The sequence below is a fragment of the Lontra canadensis genome, unplaced genomic scaffold (assembly GCF_010015895.1).
Source record: "Lontra canadensis isolate GAN:19392208 unplaced genomic scaffold, GSC_riverotter_1.0 scaffold29, whole genome shotgun sequence".
Taxonomy (NCBI): Eukaryota; Metazoa; Chordata; class Mammalia; order Carnivora; family Mustelidae; genus Lontra; species Lontra canadensis.
In genome coordinates, this window is record NW_022631023.1 from 8555760 (window position 1) to 8576260 (window position 20501).

At 51.7% G+C, this 20501-nt stretch overlaps 1 protein-coding gene across 3 annotated transcripts; it reads right to left on the reverse strand.

The window, feature by feature from the left end:
- Positions 1-2231: 2231 nt before the first annotated feature.
- Positions 2232-20139, reverse strand: CHAF1B (chromatin assembly factor 1 subunit B). 3 transcript variants are annotated; one of them, XM_032865356.1, is made up of 15 exons: positions 20073-20099; positions 19475-19545; positions 19158-19351; positions 18595-18727; positions 16979-17096; positions 16244-16347; positions 13557-13653; positions 12113-12197; positions 10424-10517; positions 8237-8306; positions 8048-8139; positions 5958-6123; positions 4444-4818; positions 3768-3862; positions 2232-3018 (listed from the first exon to the last, which is right to left on the reverse strand). In XM_032865356.1, the coding sequence occupies exons 3-15, from the start codon at positions 19281-19283 to the stop codon at positions 2927-2929; spliced, it is 1647 nt and encodes a 548-aa protein (XP_032721247.1). In that variant the 5' UTR covers positions 19284-19351; positions 19475-19545; positions 20073-20099; the 3' UTR covers positions 2232-2926. The 3 variants fall into 3 exon arrangements, with proteins under 3 accessions (XP_032721247.1, XP_032721245.1, XP_032721248.1); XM_032865354.1 differs by lacking the exon at positions 19475-19545 and having other exon boundaries at positions 20073-20139; XM_032865357.1 differs by lacking the exon at positions 20073-20099 and having other exon boundaries at positions 5958-6120; positions 19158-19627.
- Between the last annotated feature and the right edge of the window lie 362 nt (positions 20140-20501).

The following is a 20501-nucleotide window of genomic DNA, read 5'->3' on the forward strand; positions in this document are numbered from 1 at the left end:
GGAGGAGGGTTCTCTCTTGTTCCCTAATGTGTGCTCTGGTGCCCGGGTGTTTCTAGATGATTTCTAGATAAACGTTTCTAGAATGAATGGACGGACGGAGACATGGAGCCTCACGTTACTTTCTTCACCCGCTCCCACCCCAATCCGCTGAGCCACGCTCCTCTAGGACAAGCCACCAGGGGCTGAAACCAGTGTCAAGGGCCACTCTGGCCAAGCCTGCTCCGAGGACTGGGACCACCACCCTAGAGGGGTGGGCCGTGTGGCTGGGAGAGCCTTCAAGGGGACAGCGGGGACAGTGACTGCTGGCAGCCCTGAGAGCTCCTGTGGGGGTACAGGGACCTGTTCCTTCCACATGTGAGACACCATGAGACCCCATTTACCCTGTTCGATTTCTCCTCTCTGTCGTCCTGCCTTCTCTCTTCACCCTGGTCCCTGCCAGGTGAAAGTCCCTACAAGTGAAAGCTTGAAGAGCCGTCAAGAAACTGCTTTTGGTGAAGTCGTCTGTCCGAGGCCTGCCTCCCCGAGATGCGTGCACACAGCAGGTGGGAGGCCGCACACTGAACCACAGTAGGGTGACAAAGGGAACTTGCAGGCTCTCAAGACCCGGGTGCAAAGGGCTGGGCCAGTCGCCTCTCCCCACTTCCAGAGCCGAGGACTCAGGACCTACTTGCTAAAGTGGAACTGACAGCTGTTTTGCTCAGAAGGGTCCTCAGCATCGGGAACATGCAGGTGGGAGTACTCCCGGCGAGGGACGAAAATGAGTAAGGGGACTGGATGGGACAACCGCTCTGCTGACAGTGCTTTGTCTCTCCGCTGCGGCGTCCTTGCCCTGGTGGACGCCCCGCTTGAGGCGGCTCCTGATATGAGGCTGTGGGCTGGGTCGCCGCTGTGGGCCACAGGAACAGGCACCCTGTTGGGTGGCAGACCCCCCGCTGGGGAGCCGCGCTCACAGTGACATTGTGTGAAGGGACCCTGCAGGACCCTCCCCCCCGGGCTCCTGTTGCAGAAGGGTCCCCAGTAAATGCTCGGCTGGAAGCAGACCGTTTTAGCTCGGGACACGGATCCAACATCGTCTGGGCTTTTACCGACTATTCTGGAATTTATATTCAGTGATCGCTGACAGACTAGTTCTGCCCAGACACTCACGCTTCAGGCTGAAGGTGCCCTTGCCCTCCCCTCCGCACCCCCACAGTTGTTGCACAAGAGACAGACGTGTAGCCAAGTCCGGAGCGTGGCCAGGAAAGCAGGCTCACGCACCGAGAACACGGGACCCACGATCACGCCTCTGCCCACGGATCGGTGACCACAGAACACCCCTCACTCTGGCCGCAGGAAAGGTAACATATTTCTTCTCTGAAGAGCTGAGAGCATCTCCCACCCATGAACGTCTCAGGCTACCAATCAGTGAGGACACAGAGAATAAGCAAGAGAAAGCTGTCGGTGGAAATGGTTTAACCAGAAGAGACCAGACCCGGGGAGAGCTTTTCCCTTAGGATTTCCCAGTCTTGGCTGCGGCCCCAAATGACCTGGAGCTTTCAAGACCGCTGACAGTGCCCCCGTCCTGTTAGGCCACCCCCTGTGCAGGGAGTACCCAGGCCTCAATACTCCAGTCAGTTCTTTGAGCAATTTCAGCGCGCAGCAAAGGTTAAGAATCACTGGTGAGAACAGAGACCACCTGACATTTTAGTGTCCTCACGCTGAATGTGCCCCACGCCCGTGTCATCACAGCTTAGACTCTGTGGGCAGCTTGAACCTTCTAGTTCTTCTCCACCGAACCACCTTCTAGCTCTCTACACTGTACCTTTTTTCTCGTGAGCCACTTCCCCTCTGAAAGGGAGGCAAGCTCTTTCTCTGGTTAACCAGGTTATGGATTAAGCACCAGATTGATCCTTTTTCCAGTTCTTTCCTTTGCTGCTGCTGACCTGAGTTCAAAGGGGCCACATTGATCCGCTCCTCAGCCACTTCCCGTCAGACCTGACCTGGGTGCTCCCTGCGAGCTCTCCCAGACTGGAAAGGAATCTGGGGTGGGGGAGCCCCACCTACACGACTCACGGTGGTCATTCTGCCAAAATGACGGGCGTTTTGGCATGCCTGTCATTTCGAGATTTTGACCATGAGATGCGTCGGCAGTGCCTCCTGCGTGCCCCCCAGCCCACAACCCTGGTTTACTCCCCGCAGAAAGGGAGAACGCACCCACGGCCCCCGGGTGGGGAAAGCAAAGGCAGAGGCACAAATTGCTAAGTTCTTTTACTCTGAAAAATCAATGTGAAAAGTCAATCTATTTGGATACCAAGCTGTAGCTAAAGTGAAATCTCAATTCTCTCCCTAAGGGAAAAAAAGGCAAGGAAATAAATATGCTTGAACAGCAACCAGGTTCCTTCTGATGGTCACGGAATCCCATCTCTGACCCGGTTTCCCTACTTTATTCTCACTTCCTAACTTTCCAGAACAAGTCTACCTTGAGAATCAGCAAGCAAACTAGCAAACTCACTCCTAAAAATCAACTACACAGAAGGTCAGTTCGACGGAATAAACCTTCTCAAACACCTTTCTCCTCTTTCTCATTCCGGCGTCAGGAGGAGTCCGCCCGTGTTGTGTCTCAACTTTCACAAATTTTCGAGGGAGGATTCACGGTTTCACACTAGATAACGTGGAACTGTTCCAGCTTCAGAAACTCATCAAAAAGAGGATTTAGTCTATTAAAATGTTCCCAAGGCCGAGGTAAAAATGTATCTTGAGTACAAGAGCAAACATAGTTCTGCAGGAAAACTGGTCCCTGTGTACCTTCTGTTACACAAGTCAGTCCCCGGGTGTCCGTCAGGCTCCGCCTAACGCCGCTAGTCTCCGGTGTCTCCGGCCCGGCCACCCGCGCCGTGCACACGGGGGTCCCTGGACCTGGCAGGCCTCAAGCACCAGGCAGGTCTCATCAAGGGTCCAGACCTTGGGGACTTCCTTCGCGCTCACCAAGTCGAGGCCGCTTGAGCTCCGGAGGGCTGCCCTGAGGGTCTCCGGGCATCTCTGGAACGTTAGCAAACAACAGGTTGACATGTAAGTGAACACTTGTTTAAAATGACGAGCTGGTGTTGACAGAGCCCCTGGGTGGCACAGTTGGTCAAGCGTCTGACTCGTGGCTTCAGTTCAGGCTATGAGCCCAGCGTCCTGAGATCGAGCCCCGCGTTCAGTGCAGGGTCTGCTCTAGAGTCCCTCTCCCTCTGCTCCACCCCACACACCTGATTGCGCACTCTCTCTCTCAAATAACTAAATCTTAGGGAAAAAAAGTGATGTTTACAAAATAAATTTTGTGCCCGGACAAGAACTGAACTGCCTGGCAAAGGGCCTATATGGATATAAGAGAAGGATCCTGTGGTTCTCGGTGGGGGGCAACCTCGCCTCTCAGGGAACAGGGAGCAGTGTCTGGTGACCTTTGAGAATGTCCCAAGTTGGTGGGGGTTGGAGGGGGGCTGGGTACAGGCATCCAGGGGTGCCGCCTGCCTACAGTCAGAGGACGACCCCACAACAAAGAATTCTCCAGCCCAGCAGGTTAGTTCCCCCCAAACCCTCCATCTACTCATTTCCCGGGAGTGGCTGCATGGGAAGGGGGGCGCCCTGCTGAGTGTGACGAGATGGCCAGGGTGTCTGAACGATGGTTCTGGTAAGAGGCATCCCTGCTTTCTCAGAACGGACTTAAACTACGTGGTTCATTTCCAAGAGAACAAAAGAAGGTATTCTATCTTTAATTATATTAAACCAGTCACAGTAACACTCACCTGACTGAATTTCTTCTGTGGAAGGGCTGGAAATTACACTGGCTGGTGCAGAATGCGGTGGAGTATCTGTCTTTAAGGGTATTAAGTTTATCCTCCTTGATTAAAAAAACAGGGATACACGGCTCATTAGTGTCCTAGGAATCATTTGTGACAACAAATCTCAAAACTACCTGAAGGAAACATTTAAAATTTCCAGCTGACCGGATGACACAAGGCACTAAAAGCTGATGTGCCCACGTATTGAGTAACTAAGGACTGTGTTCCGTTACTAAGTTCAATCACCACATTTACAACAGTCCAACCTTAACTGTCATCTAAATTCTCAGAACCTGTGATTTTGTCCCGCTCCAGTGGTATGACGAACACCTGTGCGCACCGCGTACGGAAGGCCAGCGGACATGGTTTCTACTAGGGAAAGTTCCAAAACCTGGGCGGTGGGCTGCGGCCAAGTCGGCCCGTGTGTCGCGCACCGGGCTCTGGGACGCCCCTCACAGGTGGGAATGGGGACACGACAGAGGTCTGGAAGCAGGGGGGTGGCACTCAGGTCGGTTCTGAAGTCTCTCTGGCCGCATCAGAAGCCCTTATGGGATGTCCCCAGTTTGAGGTTGGGGCCTTCTGGTTTCTATTTTGTTTTTCGGCCGCAATGACAAGTTGTTCTCCTGCCAGAAGCTCTTACCGGGGTGTCGTCTTGCTCCAGGCCTGCAGCGTGTTCACAGTGACCCTCCGGGATGGGGGCGCTCTCGGGTTTTGAGTGCTAGGCTGCAGGGCCTTCTTCTCCTCTGAAGGCGCTGCGGGGGCTGGAGATGGTCTCGCCTGAGGCGGGGGTGTGCCGGGACTGCTGGGGTCTTGGATTCTGCCGGTGGGGGTCCCCTCCGCCAGCCTGGGTCCTGGCGAAGACCCCTGGCTTTTCGATTTCTTTGCTGTGTCGGGAGTTCTCACGCTTAGAACCGGCTTCTCTTTCAAAGGTATTCCAAGTTCATCCTTCTCAAACGTCACGAAGGAGCAGTAGCCGTCCGTGGAGGAGATGGCCAGGAAGGCCCCGTCACTGGACCTTGGTTACCCGAACAGGAGAAAAGGTTAGAAACTGTACCAAAGTCCAGGTGCCCCTCTTAAGGCTCTCTTTAATCACTAGAAAATGCAAGTTCATAGACTCACAGGCTTCGTGTGAAAGGAGAAGGGTTTGTGTGCGCCTCACACCCACCCTTTCCCTCCCGCCCCAGCTCAACTTTCTCAGGCACTGCGACATCTCAGGACTGTCACCAAAATCACCCAAAGGAAGGTTCAGGGACATTTCTCCACCCCCACCCAAGAAGGAAAAGAAGGAAAAAGGTTATAAAGAGCAAGAAGGAGATGGTAGAGGGCAGGCCCGGCGGAGCTGGGCATGAGCAGGTGGTGGGGGTAAACCAGGGAACCTGGGGGCGCAGAGGACCTTAGCAGAAGGCAGAGTGACACCACGGATAACCATGGTTCTGGGGGACAGGAGCTCACGGGTGCGGGCTTCCTGCCAGGGGGGCCTGGCAAGTCCCCAACAACCAGGGACCCCACGGGGCCTCCCCTCAGTTTGAGAATTAGAGGAATCCCCACGACATAGGAACGGCTTCATTCAGATGTTACTGTTACACTAGGAAATGGTATTCTAGCAAAGCAGAAGTGGCTTTCCTTTTAATGCTAATTCCTTTAAAAAGGTATTGGTAGGGGCGCCTGGGTGGCTTAGTCAGTTAAGTGTCTGACTCTTGGTTCCAGCTCAGGGCATGATATTGGGGTCCTGGGATCGCGCCTTGTATTGGGCTCTGTGCTCAGCTGGGAGCCTGCTGAAGATTCTCTCTCTCTTTCCCCTCTGCTTGTGCGTGCACACAATCTCTCCCTCAAATCTTAATTTTAATTTTTATTTTTAAAGATGTTATTTAAGAGAGAGAGACAGAGCAAGCAGGGGGAGCAGCAGAGGGAGAGGGAGAAGCAGGCTCCCCACTGAGCCGGGAATTGGGACTCAATCCCAGGACCCCGAGATCATGACCTGAGCCAAAGGCAGATGCTCAACTATCTGGGGGTGCCCTTCAAATAAATAAACCTTAAAAAGAAGAAATTGGTAAATATGGGCCCAAAAAGCCAGCTCTAGTGCTGAAATGCTCCCGACCCCAGGGTCCACTCCAGGGCACCACACTGCACACCTCCTCCCTGCCGGCCACTCACCAGGACACATCGCTCAGGGTGTGATAATGTATGTTAGACACGTAGCCGAACGGGAAGGGCTGCTGGGTGTCGTACAAGAGCACCGAGTCCTCGGAAGCCACAGCAAACACCAAGCGGTAAGGCAGGTGCACCAGCTCCACGCCCGGCTCCTGCGAGGGTCCGTCTGCTGGGGCGGGGGGCGGGGGGGAGACAAAGGACAGGAAACAAGGAGCAAATGCAAACGCATTCCTCCAAAGCCCTCTCTCCAGGGACATAAACAGCATCATTTCACTGAAGGCCAGGTCTGAAGAGAACCACACAGGAATCGGCGAGGACGCTGTGTCCTGACCCGAGAGTCGGAGGCCCCAAAGGAGGTTCAAAAGGCCAGGACCAGACGTGGGAATGAAACAGGGCAGGCTGAGGGGCCGCTTTTGGAGAAGGAAAAACAAGGGTCACCGAGAAACATTCTGTGAAGTGACACTTTAACGGTCCTTCAGTTCGTTACACGCATTCACATCAAGGATTAAGGAGTTAAAAACCACCGCTTCCGGCCCCGGGGAGCAGGGACCTGATTTACCCTCCCACCTGGAGCAACCAACACCAGGCAGAATATTCCACATGACGGCCTTCCAGACCTCAACCACCAGGCACTGAAGGACACCGATTCCTGAGGGACGGGAAGTGAAGAGGAAGGCCTACATCTGCCTCAGTTTACCACCTGGAGCTTCTGGTCCCAGAAAAGGTAGAGAGAAGCCCGCAGCAGCCAGCCCGAGCCAACAGGTGGGAGCTGGGAGCGGGAGGCCTGGGCGGCCGGAGCTCACAGGGCCTTTTCTGTCTCCAGCCAAGCACGGATGGGCATGATCATGTGAGGAAACCACCCCAGGACTGAGCAAGAACCACAGGAAAGCCATTCCCGGAGCCCCCTCCAGCCAGGGTGGAAAACCTAGCTCACGGGGCTCTGGTGAGCACACGTCAGGCCAGTCATGGGGCAATTAGCTGTAGACCAAAGGCCACTGGGGTCTGGTCTAACGAAGAGAAGTAGCTCAGTATTTCCAAGTAACCTCCCCGCATCCCAGAATAAAGCTCAAGAATATTTGTAAAAATACATCCAGCATCCACGAAGGTACAGTTCACAACGTCTGGCGTCTAATAGAGAATTACCAGGCCCGCAAAGAAGAAACTATGACCCATAATGAAGGGGGAAATCAAAGCCAATCCTCTGTACGCAAAGACACTGAGAGTCACTACAGACACCGTATTCTGCGTGTTCGAGAAGCAAGAGGAAAGATGGAGCACGCTAAGTAGAGACGTGGGATTTGTAACACAGAAAATGGTGACGCCAAGAGGGAGAAAAACAGGCAGCCTGACCCCCAGGAAGCTGGGGGTGACATCAAGTGACCTAACACACGTGTAGGTGGAACCCAGTGGAGAGGACAGGGCAGGACAGAAAAACATGGTTGAAATTCCTCAAACTTGGTGAAAACTATAAACCCACAGATCTAAGAGCTCAAGGAACCCCCAACACGAGGAACCTGTGGATAACCACACCAAGGCCCGTTGTGATCTGACTGGTTAAAGCCACGGACAAGATTTCATGTGTACATGGAGGGAAAAAAACTAAAAAAAAAAACCCCCAAAATCCAGTTCAAACATAATTTCACCGCATAGGAATAGATGAACGACATTCGACTGCTTCAGCCGAAAAATACGAGTACTTTTCTTCTTTTAAAGTTTAAGTGAAGAAAGTGTATTCGGGACAATGCAAAAAATGAACACACATTCTGAGAACACCGGGCTTTGCTCCAGCTCTCCCGAGTAACCAAACTGAACCAAACCCACGTATGTTTCCCCACAAGATAAAACCAAATCACGGGGCGCCTGAGTGGTTCAGTCTTTAAGCGTCTGCCTTCAGCTCAAGTCATGATCCCAGGGTCCTGGGAACGAGCCCCGTATCGGGCTCCCTGCTCAACGGGAAGCCTGCTTCTCCCTCTCCCACTCCCACCGCTTGTGTTCCCTCCTCGCTGTGTCTCTCGCTGTCAAATAAATAAATAAAATCTTTAAGAAAAAAAAGAGTCACGACCCATAACACTACTGCTGTGCCTCTAGCATACCTTGTTCCACCACGGGCCTCAGCTCAAAGTAGACGGGACAGCAGCGGACAGCAAGCGTCGCTTTGCCAGGACATGGAAGATGAGCGATAGGCCTGGAAAATGGGTCATGACCTTTTTAGAAAGGGCATGGTTACTCACCAAGAGCAAAAAGAAAGGGTCAACATGTCAACGATTTCTTCAACTGCGTACCTTTTAAGATTTTTCCTGGAGAAAACATAAGTCGTATTTGTTACGTTTTCGCCAGATTCCACACATCCAGCTGGGGAAGCAGGGAGAGGGAGAAGAGGCAAAGTTTTATTAGACGGAGGCAGAGAAACTCGGGAGCATCCATCCCGGGCTTGTGAAATATTCTCCCCAGCTAAGCTGTCTGCCCCAGACAATGCTTCTGTGACTGAGGACAAATACGAACAGCCCCAGTCTGGGCTCGGTGCATACTCCAGGCTCTACCTGCCTGTCCCCTCCCCTGAGCGGCCCACCCAGCCAGGGCGGCTTCGGGCCTGGGCAGGAAGGACAGAGCAGGGGCCCCTGGCTATGAAGATGTCCACCAGGGAGACCGGCCACTTCCTCCCGGAGAAGCGCTCTCTCGAGATCCCCCCAGCTCTGTCCCCGGGTTTGAGCCTAGAGGCCTGTGTCTGCTCTGCTCCTTCCCACGTGCTCGCGGGGGGCCAGGAGGCTACCGGGGGATCCAGGCCTCTGCTACAGCCTCGGCCCCCCGCAGCAGCTGACCTTGCTCTGGGGACAGCCCACGCTGGAGCTCTTCCACACACACCCCAGGATGTCCTTAAGACAAGGCCAGCCCCAGGCAACGCAGGACTGCTGACCACAGCCGCCCTTGGACACCTCTTTCTTGATACCCACACACCAGACATCTCACCTGCGACCACTCCATCCCCACCGGTGCGCGCAGAGGCCCTCCCCGCCCGGCCCACCTGAACAAGCCGTGGAGCCTTTCTGCCTTCCCTCCACGCTCGTGCAACCACGACCGTCAGTTATGACTCAACTGTCTCTTCCCCCTGTAGGGTTTTCAGCGCAGCTCACAGAATCGGGGTCTTGTCTACTCCTCTCCTGCTGCTGCTCTGCTCTGCCGACCACTAACCAGCACTAACCTGGGTCATGCAGCTTTTTACTAACTGCCTGACCTTCACGGCGGTGAGAACACCGTAGCTCACTCACCCGTCTCGTTAATCAGTACTGTTGGTCCAGAGATAGAAACAATAGACACGGTCGAAAATAGACTCTGTCATACTAGGTTTCATTTCTTACAGACTGACGCTAAGACGAGGGGCAGATGGGCTGACGAGGACATGCATGTGACGGTGACCAGACTGTTTCCTGAAAGGGCTGTGACCTTTCCCACCAGCAATACCCATGTTCTGCTTGCCCATCAGCAGCAGGTATTTTCACTTTTTTCTAGTCTGAAAATAATAAAGAGATACCTAGCTGTGTGTCACTTTAATTTCTGTTTCTCTGTCACTGAGCGTCCGAACATTATCCTGTGTGTGCTGAATGCATTAATCTGCCTTCTTGTATCTTTCACTCATTTTCTTTCTTTTGGGTTTTTCTTTTTTCTCAATTTGAAAGAGCCACTGTATGTGATGTACATAAGCTCTTTCCTGACTGTAAACAGAATTTTTCAGTTCTGTTATTTGTTGACTGATTTGCTTACAGGGTCTTTGCTGTACAAAGGTTCCCCAGCCAAATGCCATCAAAATCGTCCCTATTCCTAGGATGTTCTCCTACATGTTCACCTTTTATTTTTTTTAAAGATTTTATTTATTTAATTGACAGAGAGAGACACAGCGAGAGGGAACACAAGCAGGGGGAGTGGGAGAGGGAGCAGCAGGCTTACCACTGAGCAGGGAGCCCGATGTGGGACTTCAGTCAGGCAAACATCTGCTCAAGTACTATTATTTTTCTTTTTCTTTTTTTTTTTTTTTTAAGATTTTATTTATTTGACAGAGAGAGATCACAGTACGCAGAGAGGCAGGCAGAGACAGAGAGAGAGAGGGAAGCAGGCTCCCTGCTGAGCAGAGAGCCCGATGCGGGGCTCGATCCCAGGACCCTGAGATCATGACCCGAGCCGAAGGCAGCGGCTTAACCACTGAGCCACCCAGGAGCCCCAGTACTATTATTTTTCATACTTCTAAAACTATTCTTGGGGCACCCGTGGCTCAGTCAGTTAAGCGTCCGACTCTTGACTTTGGTTCAGGTCACGATCTCAGGATCATGACATTGAGCCTGTGACAGGCTCCATACTCAAGGCAGAGACTGCTTGGGATTCTCTCTCTCCCTCTGCCCCTTCCCCCACTCATGCTCTCTCTAAATGGCTAAATAAAATCTTTAAAAACAAACCAAAAAAAAGCTTGTGAAACCCACCTGGTGTGAGGAGCAAAGATCCATCAGGAGTAAAACTCAGTCGACGAAAGAATGACTTCATGCTGTCGTCATGAAACATCCGGTAACTTCTCGCCTGCGGCACACAAGTTCCAACACTAATCCAAGTCTTACATTCACAAGAAAGGCTTATCAGGTTTGTTTTTTTTTTTTTAATTTTATACAGTATCATTTATTAGTCACATAATAAAAGATGAAATATAAGTCAAATAACCACTCAAGACTACAGGAGTAGGGGCCCCTGGGTGGCTCAGTCAGTGAAGTGTCCAACTTTTGATTTTGGCTCAGATCATGATCTCAGGGGCCTGGGATCGAGCCCCATCATCAGGCTCCGCAGTGAGCAGCAAGTCTGTTTGAGATTCTCTCCCTCTACCCCCACCCCTACTCTCTCTCTCTAAAATAAATCTTAAAAAAAAACAAAAAACAAAACTGCAAGGGTCTTGTGAGCACTAACCATGCATTTGCATTAAGGAGAGCTGTGTGTGTTGGGGCGCCTGGGTGGCTCAGCCGGTTAAGTATCTGTCTTCAGCTCAGGTCACGATCTCAGAGTCCTGGGATCGAATCCTGCGTGGGGCTCTCTACTCAGCAGGGAGCCTGCGTCCCCACTGTCTGCCCCTCCCCCCTCAAATAAATAAAATCTTTTAAAAAAAGGAAAGCTGTGTGTGTACATGGGTCTACGTGTGTGTGTATGTGTGCAGCTCTATAGTTGTTGTTTTAAAAAGCCTCTCTGAGGACACAGCACACGGTCAGCAGTGGTTTGGAGACTGAGACGGGGGAGGGAGGAATGCAAGACGACAACCAGGGGCCCTCTGTTCTCTGTGTGTGCCCACTCAGAATTCCCAACTTAACGAACACTTCGTATGGAGAAAATCGCCGGCCGCTACACTGGTAATCCATCTTTCCAAACGTGTCTTGAACACCTGTGGGTTGGTTTTTGCTCGGACTCACGGACATTGATAAACACTAAGCATTTAGGTCTCCAGGACCCAAAGACCCAGCGTGTCCCTCCTCACTGTAGGGGAGCTCTCCTGTGTCATCAGTCATGGCCCATCCGGCCTTAGTCGGCTGCCTGAGGACAGGATTCATATCACGTCCCTGTTTTGTTCCAGTGACCGACCTGTTCCCTTTTGCCTTAAGTGCCTGCGTCTGTAGTCTTATTCCTCCAGGACCACTGGCCAGGTCTCCACTGTTCCCCAGCAATATTCTCTCCATACCGGCCAGGGTGGCATATGGCCTCTGGCCAGACAACCTGACACTTGACCCACCTGCCTTCCTGTTGCATAGTGCTGGGGTCCCCCTAGGTCAAGAGTTCTTGACCCTCACTACACCTCAGGATCCCATAGGGGCCTTGCCAACCTCAAGCCAAGCAAATCACTTCTGGGGGAGGTGGACGGGCACCCATATTTCTTAATGCTTCCAGGTGACTCCACACTGAGCCAGGGTTGAACACCTCTGTCCACCATCAGCAGCTCTCCCCCGGCCCCTGGATGTTCCCAGTTCCATGCAGACCAGCCCAGTGGCCTAACTGAGCCTTGACCGGATCCGAGAAAGTATAAGGTAGTTCAAGCGTCGGGGGCCCGAGACCAGTGGTTTAGCCGTAAGACGCGGAGGAGCTCGGGACCCCCCCCACATCAACTGAAGCCCCGCTCAGGTAGGACGAACAGCTTGTACCTCGCCTTCTGCCCCTATTCCAGACAGCATTTTTGAGACATTAAAAGCCACACGTTTCTTCTGGGTGCTGTATACCCTCAGGATCCTAAAGAAAGAAGAAGATTCTGACTGATCTCTTCTAGCGAAAGAAGTGTTTCACACAGAGGCAATCCAGTATCAAAACTGAACAATGTCAGTCTGCAAGACCACTTACAGTGCCAGTCGTCACACTGTCACACATTAATCACTGTGACGGAAGCAAACCCCCTGAGGCCGGTCACTAGTGCAGTAAGGAACTAGGTCATAACTTTTTTTATCGAATGTTTCAACTTGGTCAAGTAAGACATACGTTAGGCCTGGCCCCTTCAGGCTTCGGACACTTGGCCCAGTAGCGATTTGTGGGACTACAATGACATTTGTTTCAAACAGTCTTGCACTCAGGGATTTGCACGAGTGAGGGAAACACCAGCATATAAATTTGGTTGTTGCTAATCCATATTATTCCCATAATGAATAAAACAACAAGATCAGAAAATAAATGCACATACAATATAAAAGTGTTTCCTTTTCATAGCCTCTCCTAACTCTTCCACATTGCGGGGCCATCTGGAATCAAAGGTGTTATCATTAAAAGTAGTTGGATACCTGTATCCCTGGGGCTAATAATACATTATATGTTAATTAAAAAATAGAAAATAAATAAAACAAATAAAAGTAGTTAGATAAAAACTCAAAAGGGCTATCTTGACCAAGGAGTAATATATCTAGCACCTCAGATGTTCTTTGTTCCAAGAACACAACTAAATGCAGGACACCAGTAAACACAGCAACAAAACCTCCTTTCAAAAATGACAAAATATTTTACATTTACATTAAGTGGAGTCATTAAAATCACTGCAGTAAACTATAATCAAAAAATGAAACAGGGGTGTCTGGCTGGCTCAATTGATGGAGCATATGACTTGATCTTGGGGACTGTGAGTTTGAGACCTGTGGTGGGTGTAGAGATTACTTAAATGTGGTACAAAAACAATAAATACTGTTAGGCTGAAAAAAAATAAATAAAATCTTAAGAAAAGAAGAAACATTGAACCCCATCATTAGGTACCCCTTCTTGCATATCATATTTACATAAAACACTTTTTCTTTAAAAGTTGCCCATGAAATTCATATGTAATTCAAAGCTCTCTATGCATTCATTCACCCATTTGATAAAGAGTTACTAAGCACTACGTATAAGCCACTGACCCTAATTAGTTTCCAATGTCTTGTTATGGTTTAAGAATAACATTAAAACCAAATGCTTTATAAGAAACCAAGAACATGGATGGATGGATGGCCAGATGGACGGGCAGATGGATGAACCAAACCTTGACTTTGCTTTATTATTGAGTAAGTGGGGATGAAAACACTCTGCGGAAAATTTAAGTCAACAAAGAAGACAACTTGCCAAACATGGACATACCTGTCACAGCTCAGGGTAGCAACATACTGACCCAAAGGGTCCCAGGTTACTCCTTGGACATAACTTTTATGTTCATTAAAGATGGAGATCTTTTGTCCTGCACACAAAGCACACAACAGCATTACGGAAACTTACTCGCGCACAAGCGGAGTCAACTACAGTTTAAGCATGATGCCCTTCATCCCGCTCCCTCATCCCACAGGTAGTTCCGGAGGACCTCTGCACCCCGCGCTCTGTCGGCTCTGGGGAGACAAAGAGGACCTCACACAGCCCACACTCGCAAGGAGCCCGCAGCTTCAGGGGAGAGACACACCCATTGACGGGCCACATGGGACACAGAGGGACAGCAGCTGGGGTAGCAGCAAGGGTCAAGAAGGGGACAAGCCAAGTTCAGCTCTCTAGGTCGGGCACGACGAGGGGGGGGTTCCTGAAGGAGCAGCTACTGTGAGCAGATCCATGGCGGGAGGGGAGGACGGCTTAGGCACATGGAGCTATTAATAAGTAAGGGAGAATGCTAGAGGGTCATGTCCATGGCCAAAATGGCAAGACAGGGAGGACAGGAGGTATGTGACTGCAACCCTTGTGGACAAGGAAAGAAAAGGTTCTGCTAATTCAAGTTGTGGCCGAGAGCAACACTCGGCTGGGAAGTAACATGCACGAAGAAGACGAAACCAAGGTTCACAGAGAACACAGGCTGTACCCTAGTTTGGAGGTGACAGCAGGCCAGGCTGGAGGCGAAGGCCCGAGCAAAAAGCAGGGATGGAAAAGGGACTCTGGAAAAACATTAAGCCAGCAGTGCACAGGGGCTACCTGGATAAAAGGAGGAGGAAGGCACAAACCCCGGCCATTCAAAGCAAAAACAAAAAAATAACCCCAAAACCCTCTTCTCTGAAAAGGAGTCTACACTCGCTCGGCCGTCTACAGTCGGGCTTCTGCTCCCCCAACCCCGTGACCCAGCCGATGTCCGGGAAACTCAGCGAATGTGCTTCACGGTAACTCCCCCACCCCAAGCCGTCCTGCAAGTCTTTCAGGGAGTGTGTGACATGAAGGTGGCCAGGGGCTGGGTGTCAGCATCTCCTCAGACACCAGAGAGTCTATTTAACCCACAGTTGAGCCGTTAGGACGGTGTGTGAGTGTGGGGGTTTCTGAAGAGGCACTTTGTAAGCGACCTGCCCGGGGGCCCGAGTGGCTCCCCGCAGGGCCCCTGCACTTGCTGCTCCCACGCGCTGCAGTCTCGTCCCCAAAGGGATGCCCATGCCCTCCTCGCCTGCTCATGCTCCTGGGGCTCAGGGCAGCTTTCCTGGCACTATGGCTACCGACGTCACACCCGCTGTGTATCCGACACCCCACCAGAATGCAGCCACCATCTTGTAGGAAGTAATGACCTGGCCACATCCAAGTTCATTACAAGTGGCTTCAGGGGGCAGCTGGGTGGACAGTCCACACAGATGCTGAAATTATCCGGATCAATGGCCTGATGTAGGGAAGAGAAGACGACAGGGATACTGGCCGTCCATGTTGCCGAGGTCGGGGACTGAGTAAGAACATGACCAAGGTGGGGCAAGACAGAGGGGTTTGGCTGGATGGCAGGACCTCCAACAAACAGAATGTCACAGAGTGGATAATCCAGAGGCGCAAGGGGATGCCTTCTCCAGCCTGATTCCCTCCCAGTGCTCTCAGGCTACAGGAGCACCAGCCGGGAGCACAGTAAGAGGCTGCGAGGAAACATCAAGTTTGAGTAACCGTGTGCAGAAGGCAAAAACGGTCATGTGTTAGGCACTAACTGGCTTTTGGCCACACACTTTTGGCCATTTTTGTAACTTCTCACACATCTACTATCTCCCCAACTAGAGAACAGGTTCCATAAATGAGCGAGGTGTCCTCAGCTGTCCTCGCTCCCAAACAGACACCTGGTCCTACCCTTCCCAATATGGCGCGTTCAGTACCCATCAATGGCGACAACGGGCTAAACTGCCCAAGACCCTGAGTTCCAATAAGGTGAGCCCTGCCCCCAACATGTCCCCATCCTCATGAATGTGGGACAGACTTTGCTCTGGCACCACGGCCAGGCCGCCAACACTTGGACTGGGACCCTGAAACTAAGTTGGGTCCATGACACAGGCGCCCACCGCTGCTGAGCCAGACACCCATTTTAGTTCACTCAAAAACTCTTCTTATGCCTTTAAGATAAAGCAGGTTATGGGCGCCGGGGTGGCTCAGGCGGTTAAGCGTCTGCCTTGGGCTCAGGTCTCAATTCCAGAGTACTGGGATCAAGCCCTACACTGGACTCCCAGCTCAGCAGGGAGTCTGCTTTTCCGTGTCCCTCTGACCCCATGCCCTCTCTCTCTCTCAAATAAATAAAATCTTTAAAAAATAATAATAATAAGGGACGCCTGGGTGGCTCAGTTGGTTAAGCAGCTGCCTTCGGCTCAGGTCATGGTCCCAGCGTCCTGGGATCGAGTCCCGCATCTGGCTCCTTGCTCGGCAGGGAGCCTGCTTCTCCCTCTGCCTCTGCCTGCCATTCTGTCTGCCTGTGCTTGCTCTCTCTCCCTCTCTCTCTCTGACAAATAAATAAAATCTTTAAAAAAAATAATAATAATAATAATAAAAACAGATAAAGCAGATTAGACCTTTTAGCCACTTACAAGATTCCTTCCCCCTGACAATAATAGAAATGCGTCCGCTACCTTTACCAACGTCCCATATGATGGCTGTGTTATCCACAGAGGCAGAAGCCATCAAATTCCCGTCAGCTGCCCAGCAGATATCGTACACATCTTCTAAGTGGCCCCTGGAGTCCAAAGAGGAGAAGGAAGGGAAAAGGCAAATCTCAATGAGAGAAAGACCATCAAAAATTTACAGGCACACTCGGAGACCATACATTAGGATTTTAGAAATGTTCACTGGAACTAGATCAGCTACAGCTAGGGTCTGCTATCTTCAGGGGTAGTTACAGCTTTGTAACTGGTTCAGTCTGACTAATGAATATTTTATAGCAGAAATAAAGCCCATGGCGGGGGGAGGGGCGCTGAGTGACCCAGTCAGTGAAGCATCCAACTCTTGGTTTGGGCTCAGGTCATGATCTCAGGGTTGTGAGATGGGGCCCCGCGCTGGCTCCATGGCAGTTGTGGAGCCTGCTTGAAATTCTCTCTCTTCCTCTGCCCTCTCCCCGCCAACCCTCTTGTAAGAAAGAAAGAAAGATCCATTTTAATCGTGTTTCTAAGTCAAAATGCAGGGCACCTGACGGCTCAGTCAAGCATGCAACGCTTGATCTCAGAGTTGTGAGTTCAAGCCCCATGATGGGCACAGAGCCCACTTAAGAAAAAAAATTTTTTTTTAATTAAAAAAAAAAAAAATGCATGTGAGCTGAATGCATTCGGAGCAGTTGGGTAAACCACTCCGGTGGGCACCCCCCTGGTTACCGCAGGGTTTTCACAACAGTCCAGTTCTCCTTATTCAGCTGAGCCTCGTCCTCGTCCTGAAAGGCGAGCTGCTCCGGCTCCTTGTTATCATTCACCTTCCACAGCAGAATGACAGCATCTGTGCAGCGAGCGATTCAGGTAAGACAAGCCATGCTTCGGGCATGCTCCTTCATTTCCGGGCTTTCAGGACATTAAACCCTATTTACGTTGTTCAATAGATACTACGGTCACTGCGAGCGCCTTCTAAGAATCTGGACAGGAAAAACAGGTTTGCCTTCTGATCTAAAACTCCAAAATCAAGCTCCTACCAGGTCAGAGCTATCCAACGTCATGTGCAACAGAAGGGTCCCCAGGCCAGGAAAACACTGCAAAGCAGCCAACTAGGTTAACAAATCCTAGGCACTGCCTTGGAATGGCCGAATAAGGAAAAACAAAGAACCACCAAGCGAGGATCGGCAAATTGCTCCCAGCTGTGTAAGCTTCAGCGGATTTAGCGTCCTGACTCCTCAGTTACCTCACCTGCAAAATGGGGTAACAGCATACCTACCTCCTAGGGCTGTCTCGGGGATTAAATGAGTTAATACACAGAAAGCACTTAGAACACAATGCCTAGCCCGCGGTGACAAGTGGACACATTAGCTACTCATACGGACACATCAGATACCTCAGCGTGAGGTCATCCATTGTCTGAGTGCTTAACTCCCTGAGCTCTGACCCCAACTCACCGCACAAGTCTGAGCACCACTTGCCTTTCCTCTGAGTGCCAGTCACTGAGCCGGCAGTATGGGCACAAGTGAGGAATTCTGGGAGCCGGGTGGCGAGATCAGCCTTGACATTGGCAGGTGGACATTCTCCACTGCTAACAGCAGGTTTCTGGGCCTCCAAGGCCAAAGGACTGGGCAAAACAAGGGCTGCCCTGTGCAACCTCTCAGCAGACAGCCTGCCAGCCTCCCCCAGTGGTACTCCCTACTTTCCACCTTTCCCTCTGTGCACACACGCCCTGGACATCATGGCACTGAACTTCACCCGATCTCTTTGCTTCTTCTGCAAATAAAACCTGCAATGTGTTTTATTTTCTAGTAACTCCTAGATTCTTCTGGTGTCAAAGCATGGTAAAGAGATTTACTTTTTTTGTAGCAGTTTTATGCTATTTAAGTACAAGCAGAAAATAGGAATCAATCTACTTTCATCAAGCAAACATAATTTAGAGGGCCATTCAGACAATACTCCCCCAAGTGAATTAATTAATTATGAGCGATGTGGGAAAGACTGTGATCACTTGGATACTAAACCAGCAATCAAACAAGGCCAGGACAGCTGCATTGGAACACAGTAAAAGGGTAAGCGCCTTCCTACTTGTCTCTACCAATGGAATGGGGTGAGGGGGAATCGCTGGGGAGAGGGGTGCATTTACAACCAATTCTTCTCAGGTTAAGCTTGCTATCCCCCATCCCCTCATGCTCCTCAGAACGTTTTTTACTAAACTATCTAAATGATAGATCGAGAGGTCAAGTGACCTCTAAAATAGAAAAGCATACCTAGCTCAGAGCTCACTAACATGAGACACAAAGATATCTGGTTTCTAAGGAATTTTGAAGGATAATACTCATACTCACCATCTCCTCCTGATGCTAAAATTTCCCCATTTGGAGAAAAACGCACAACATTGACCGCTTTGGTATGGCGAGCAAGGTTGGACAAAAATTCAACAATGGCCTTTCCATCGGGTCCTTTCTCCACTTTCCAGATCTGACGATAACAAATACATTTGTTCAGAGAAACATACAAATGAGCACCTACCATACTGTGCTTACTAAACACAAGACTAGGCTAATTATCAGGAAGAAAACGGTTTTTCTCTTGATACATCAAATGAACTTCTTTCTGAAACAAACTACAGTCCCATTGCCTGCGGCCCTCCCTCCAACCTCTTTCTAGGGCAAACTGTTGCCCAACAGAAACTGGCTTATTTTAAAATAACGAGCATGGAGTCTATCAATGTAGGAACCGCTCCCCAGGAGCAAAGTTTTCTTTTACTTTTCTGGTTCAGTCAAGGCCCTGAGAAGCTCTCTCTCGGGGCTAGATGACCCAACAGTCTGAGTGTGCTGACACTCGTCTTCCAGGAAAAAATGGAGAAGGCGGCCTCAGCAGCACGTCTCTGCGCCCCCACCCGGTTTACCCTGACCGCGGTGTCCACGCCCGCAGACGCCAGTCTGTGGATCCGGCCGGCCGCGCCGGGCTGGAAGTCCAGGCTGTACACCGGCTCCTTGTTGTGCCAGGCTATTTCGCAAGTAATGACTTTCATCCTCCCGAGTCTTGAAGGAGCAAAACAAATTCCTCCGGCGCCGCTCTTTTCCCAAAGACTGAGGAAAGCTGAAAATCGTTGGTAACGAACTGAGTATCAGAGCAGGCAAGGTGTCCTGAACGCTCATTAGGAGCCAGGAACCCTGCTCCTGAAAGATGCACGCTGTACCGGGAAAGGATGTCACTGCTGACCTCTCTCGAAACACCCTGCAAGTGCCCCTAAAATGCTTCACTGAGCCGAGGCTGCTGGGCTTCTTTCACTGCTGTGTCCGGAAAAGCAAAATGAACACCCAGGCAGAGGAAATCAAGGGGCCCGGCCCTGATGCGCGACCGCCCCCGCTTAGTGGGGGGGGTGGGGGCGCTCGCGGAGAGCCTGGGGCCGGGGTAGCTCGGGTGAGGGGCTGTCCGGGGCAAGGGGCCGCCCGGGGGAGGCCGCCTAGGGGAGGGGACCTACTGGGGAAAGGGGGCCGCGGGGGGGATAACCACCTCCCAGAGGCGGGACCACCAGGAGGACGGGGTCGCCCGAAGGAGGGAACCAAGGCCAGGGGGCCAGAGGGGACCTGCCCCCGTTCCCAGGCCGCAAGGGACTGGGCGCTCGACCGGGAAGCCGAAACCAGGCCTGGCCGGGAGGAGGCCGCACGGAGTCCGCGCGGGGACCGGCCGCCCGAATGCACGCCATTCCGGGGCTCTGCCGGGACCCCGCAGCCCGCCCTCAGCGAGATCCTTGCGCCCCGTCCCGCCCTGAAGGGAGACAGTGGGGACGCGGGAGCCAGCGCCGGGGAAGCAGTACCTGCAGGAACACGGTCAGTCCACTGCTCCGCCAGCTCCCGCCACCGCTTGCGCTTCTTCCCGCGCGCCGCAGGCCCCGCCTCCTCATGGGCGGGGCTGCCCGCGACACCCCGCCTCATTGCGGGTGGAACTCTCTGTTCGTCCCGCCTTCGTGTGGGCGGGATTTGCGTGGCGCTCCGCCCCTCCTCCGGTCGCAGGGAGTGGTCCAGAGGTGCTGCGTCCTCGAAATCCCCGGCTGTTCCCGCCAGTTCACTAATTACGTGCGCGACCCACGCCTCAGTGGAAGAACAGAGGAGTTCATCGTCTCATTCAATTATTTCTTCCCTTCTTAACTCTTGCAGCAAACATTGCCTGAGCATCTCCTAGGTGCTGGACCCTATGCTGGTGCTGGACGAGCAGTGGAGAAACTCCCACTGACTGGCCCTCAGGG

Excerpts from the sequence above, each read along its gene's own strand:
- CHAF1B (XM_032865354.1), bottom strand. The coding sequence starts at position 19,283 with ATGAAAGTCATTACTTGCGAAATAGCCTGGCACAACAAGGAGCCGGTG. Across the intron at positions 13,654-16,243 it reads CATATGGGACGTTGGTAAAG|GACAAAAGATCTCCATCTTT; the intron begins GTAGCGGACGCA and ends CTTTGTGTGCAG. Across the intron at positions 3,863-4,443 it reads TGGAGCAAGACGACACCCCG|GAGGATAAACTTAATACCCT; the intron begins GTAAGAGCTTCT and ends TTTTTAATCAAG.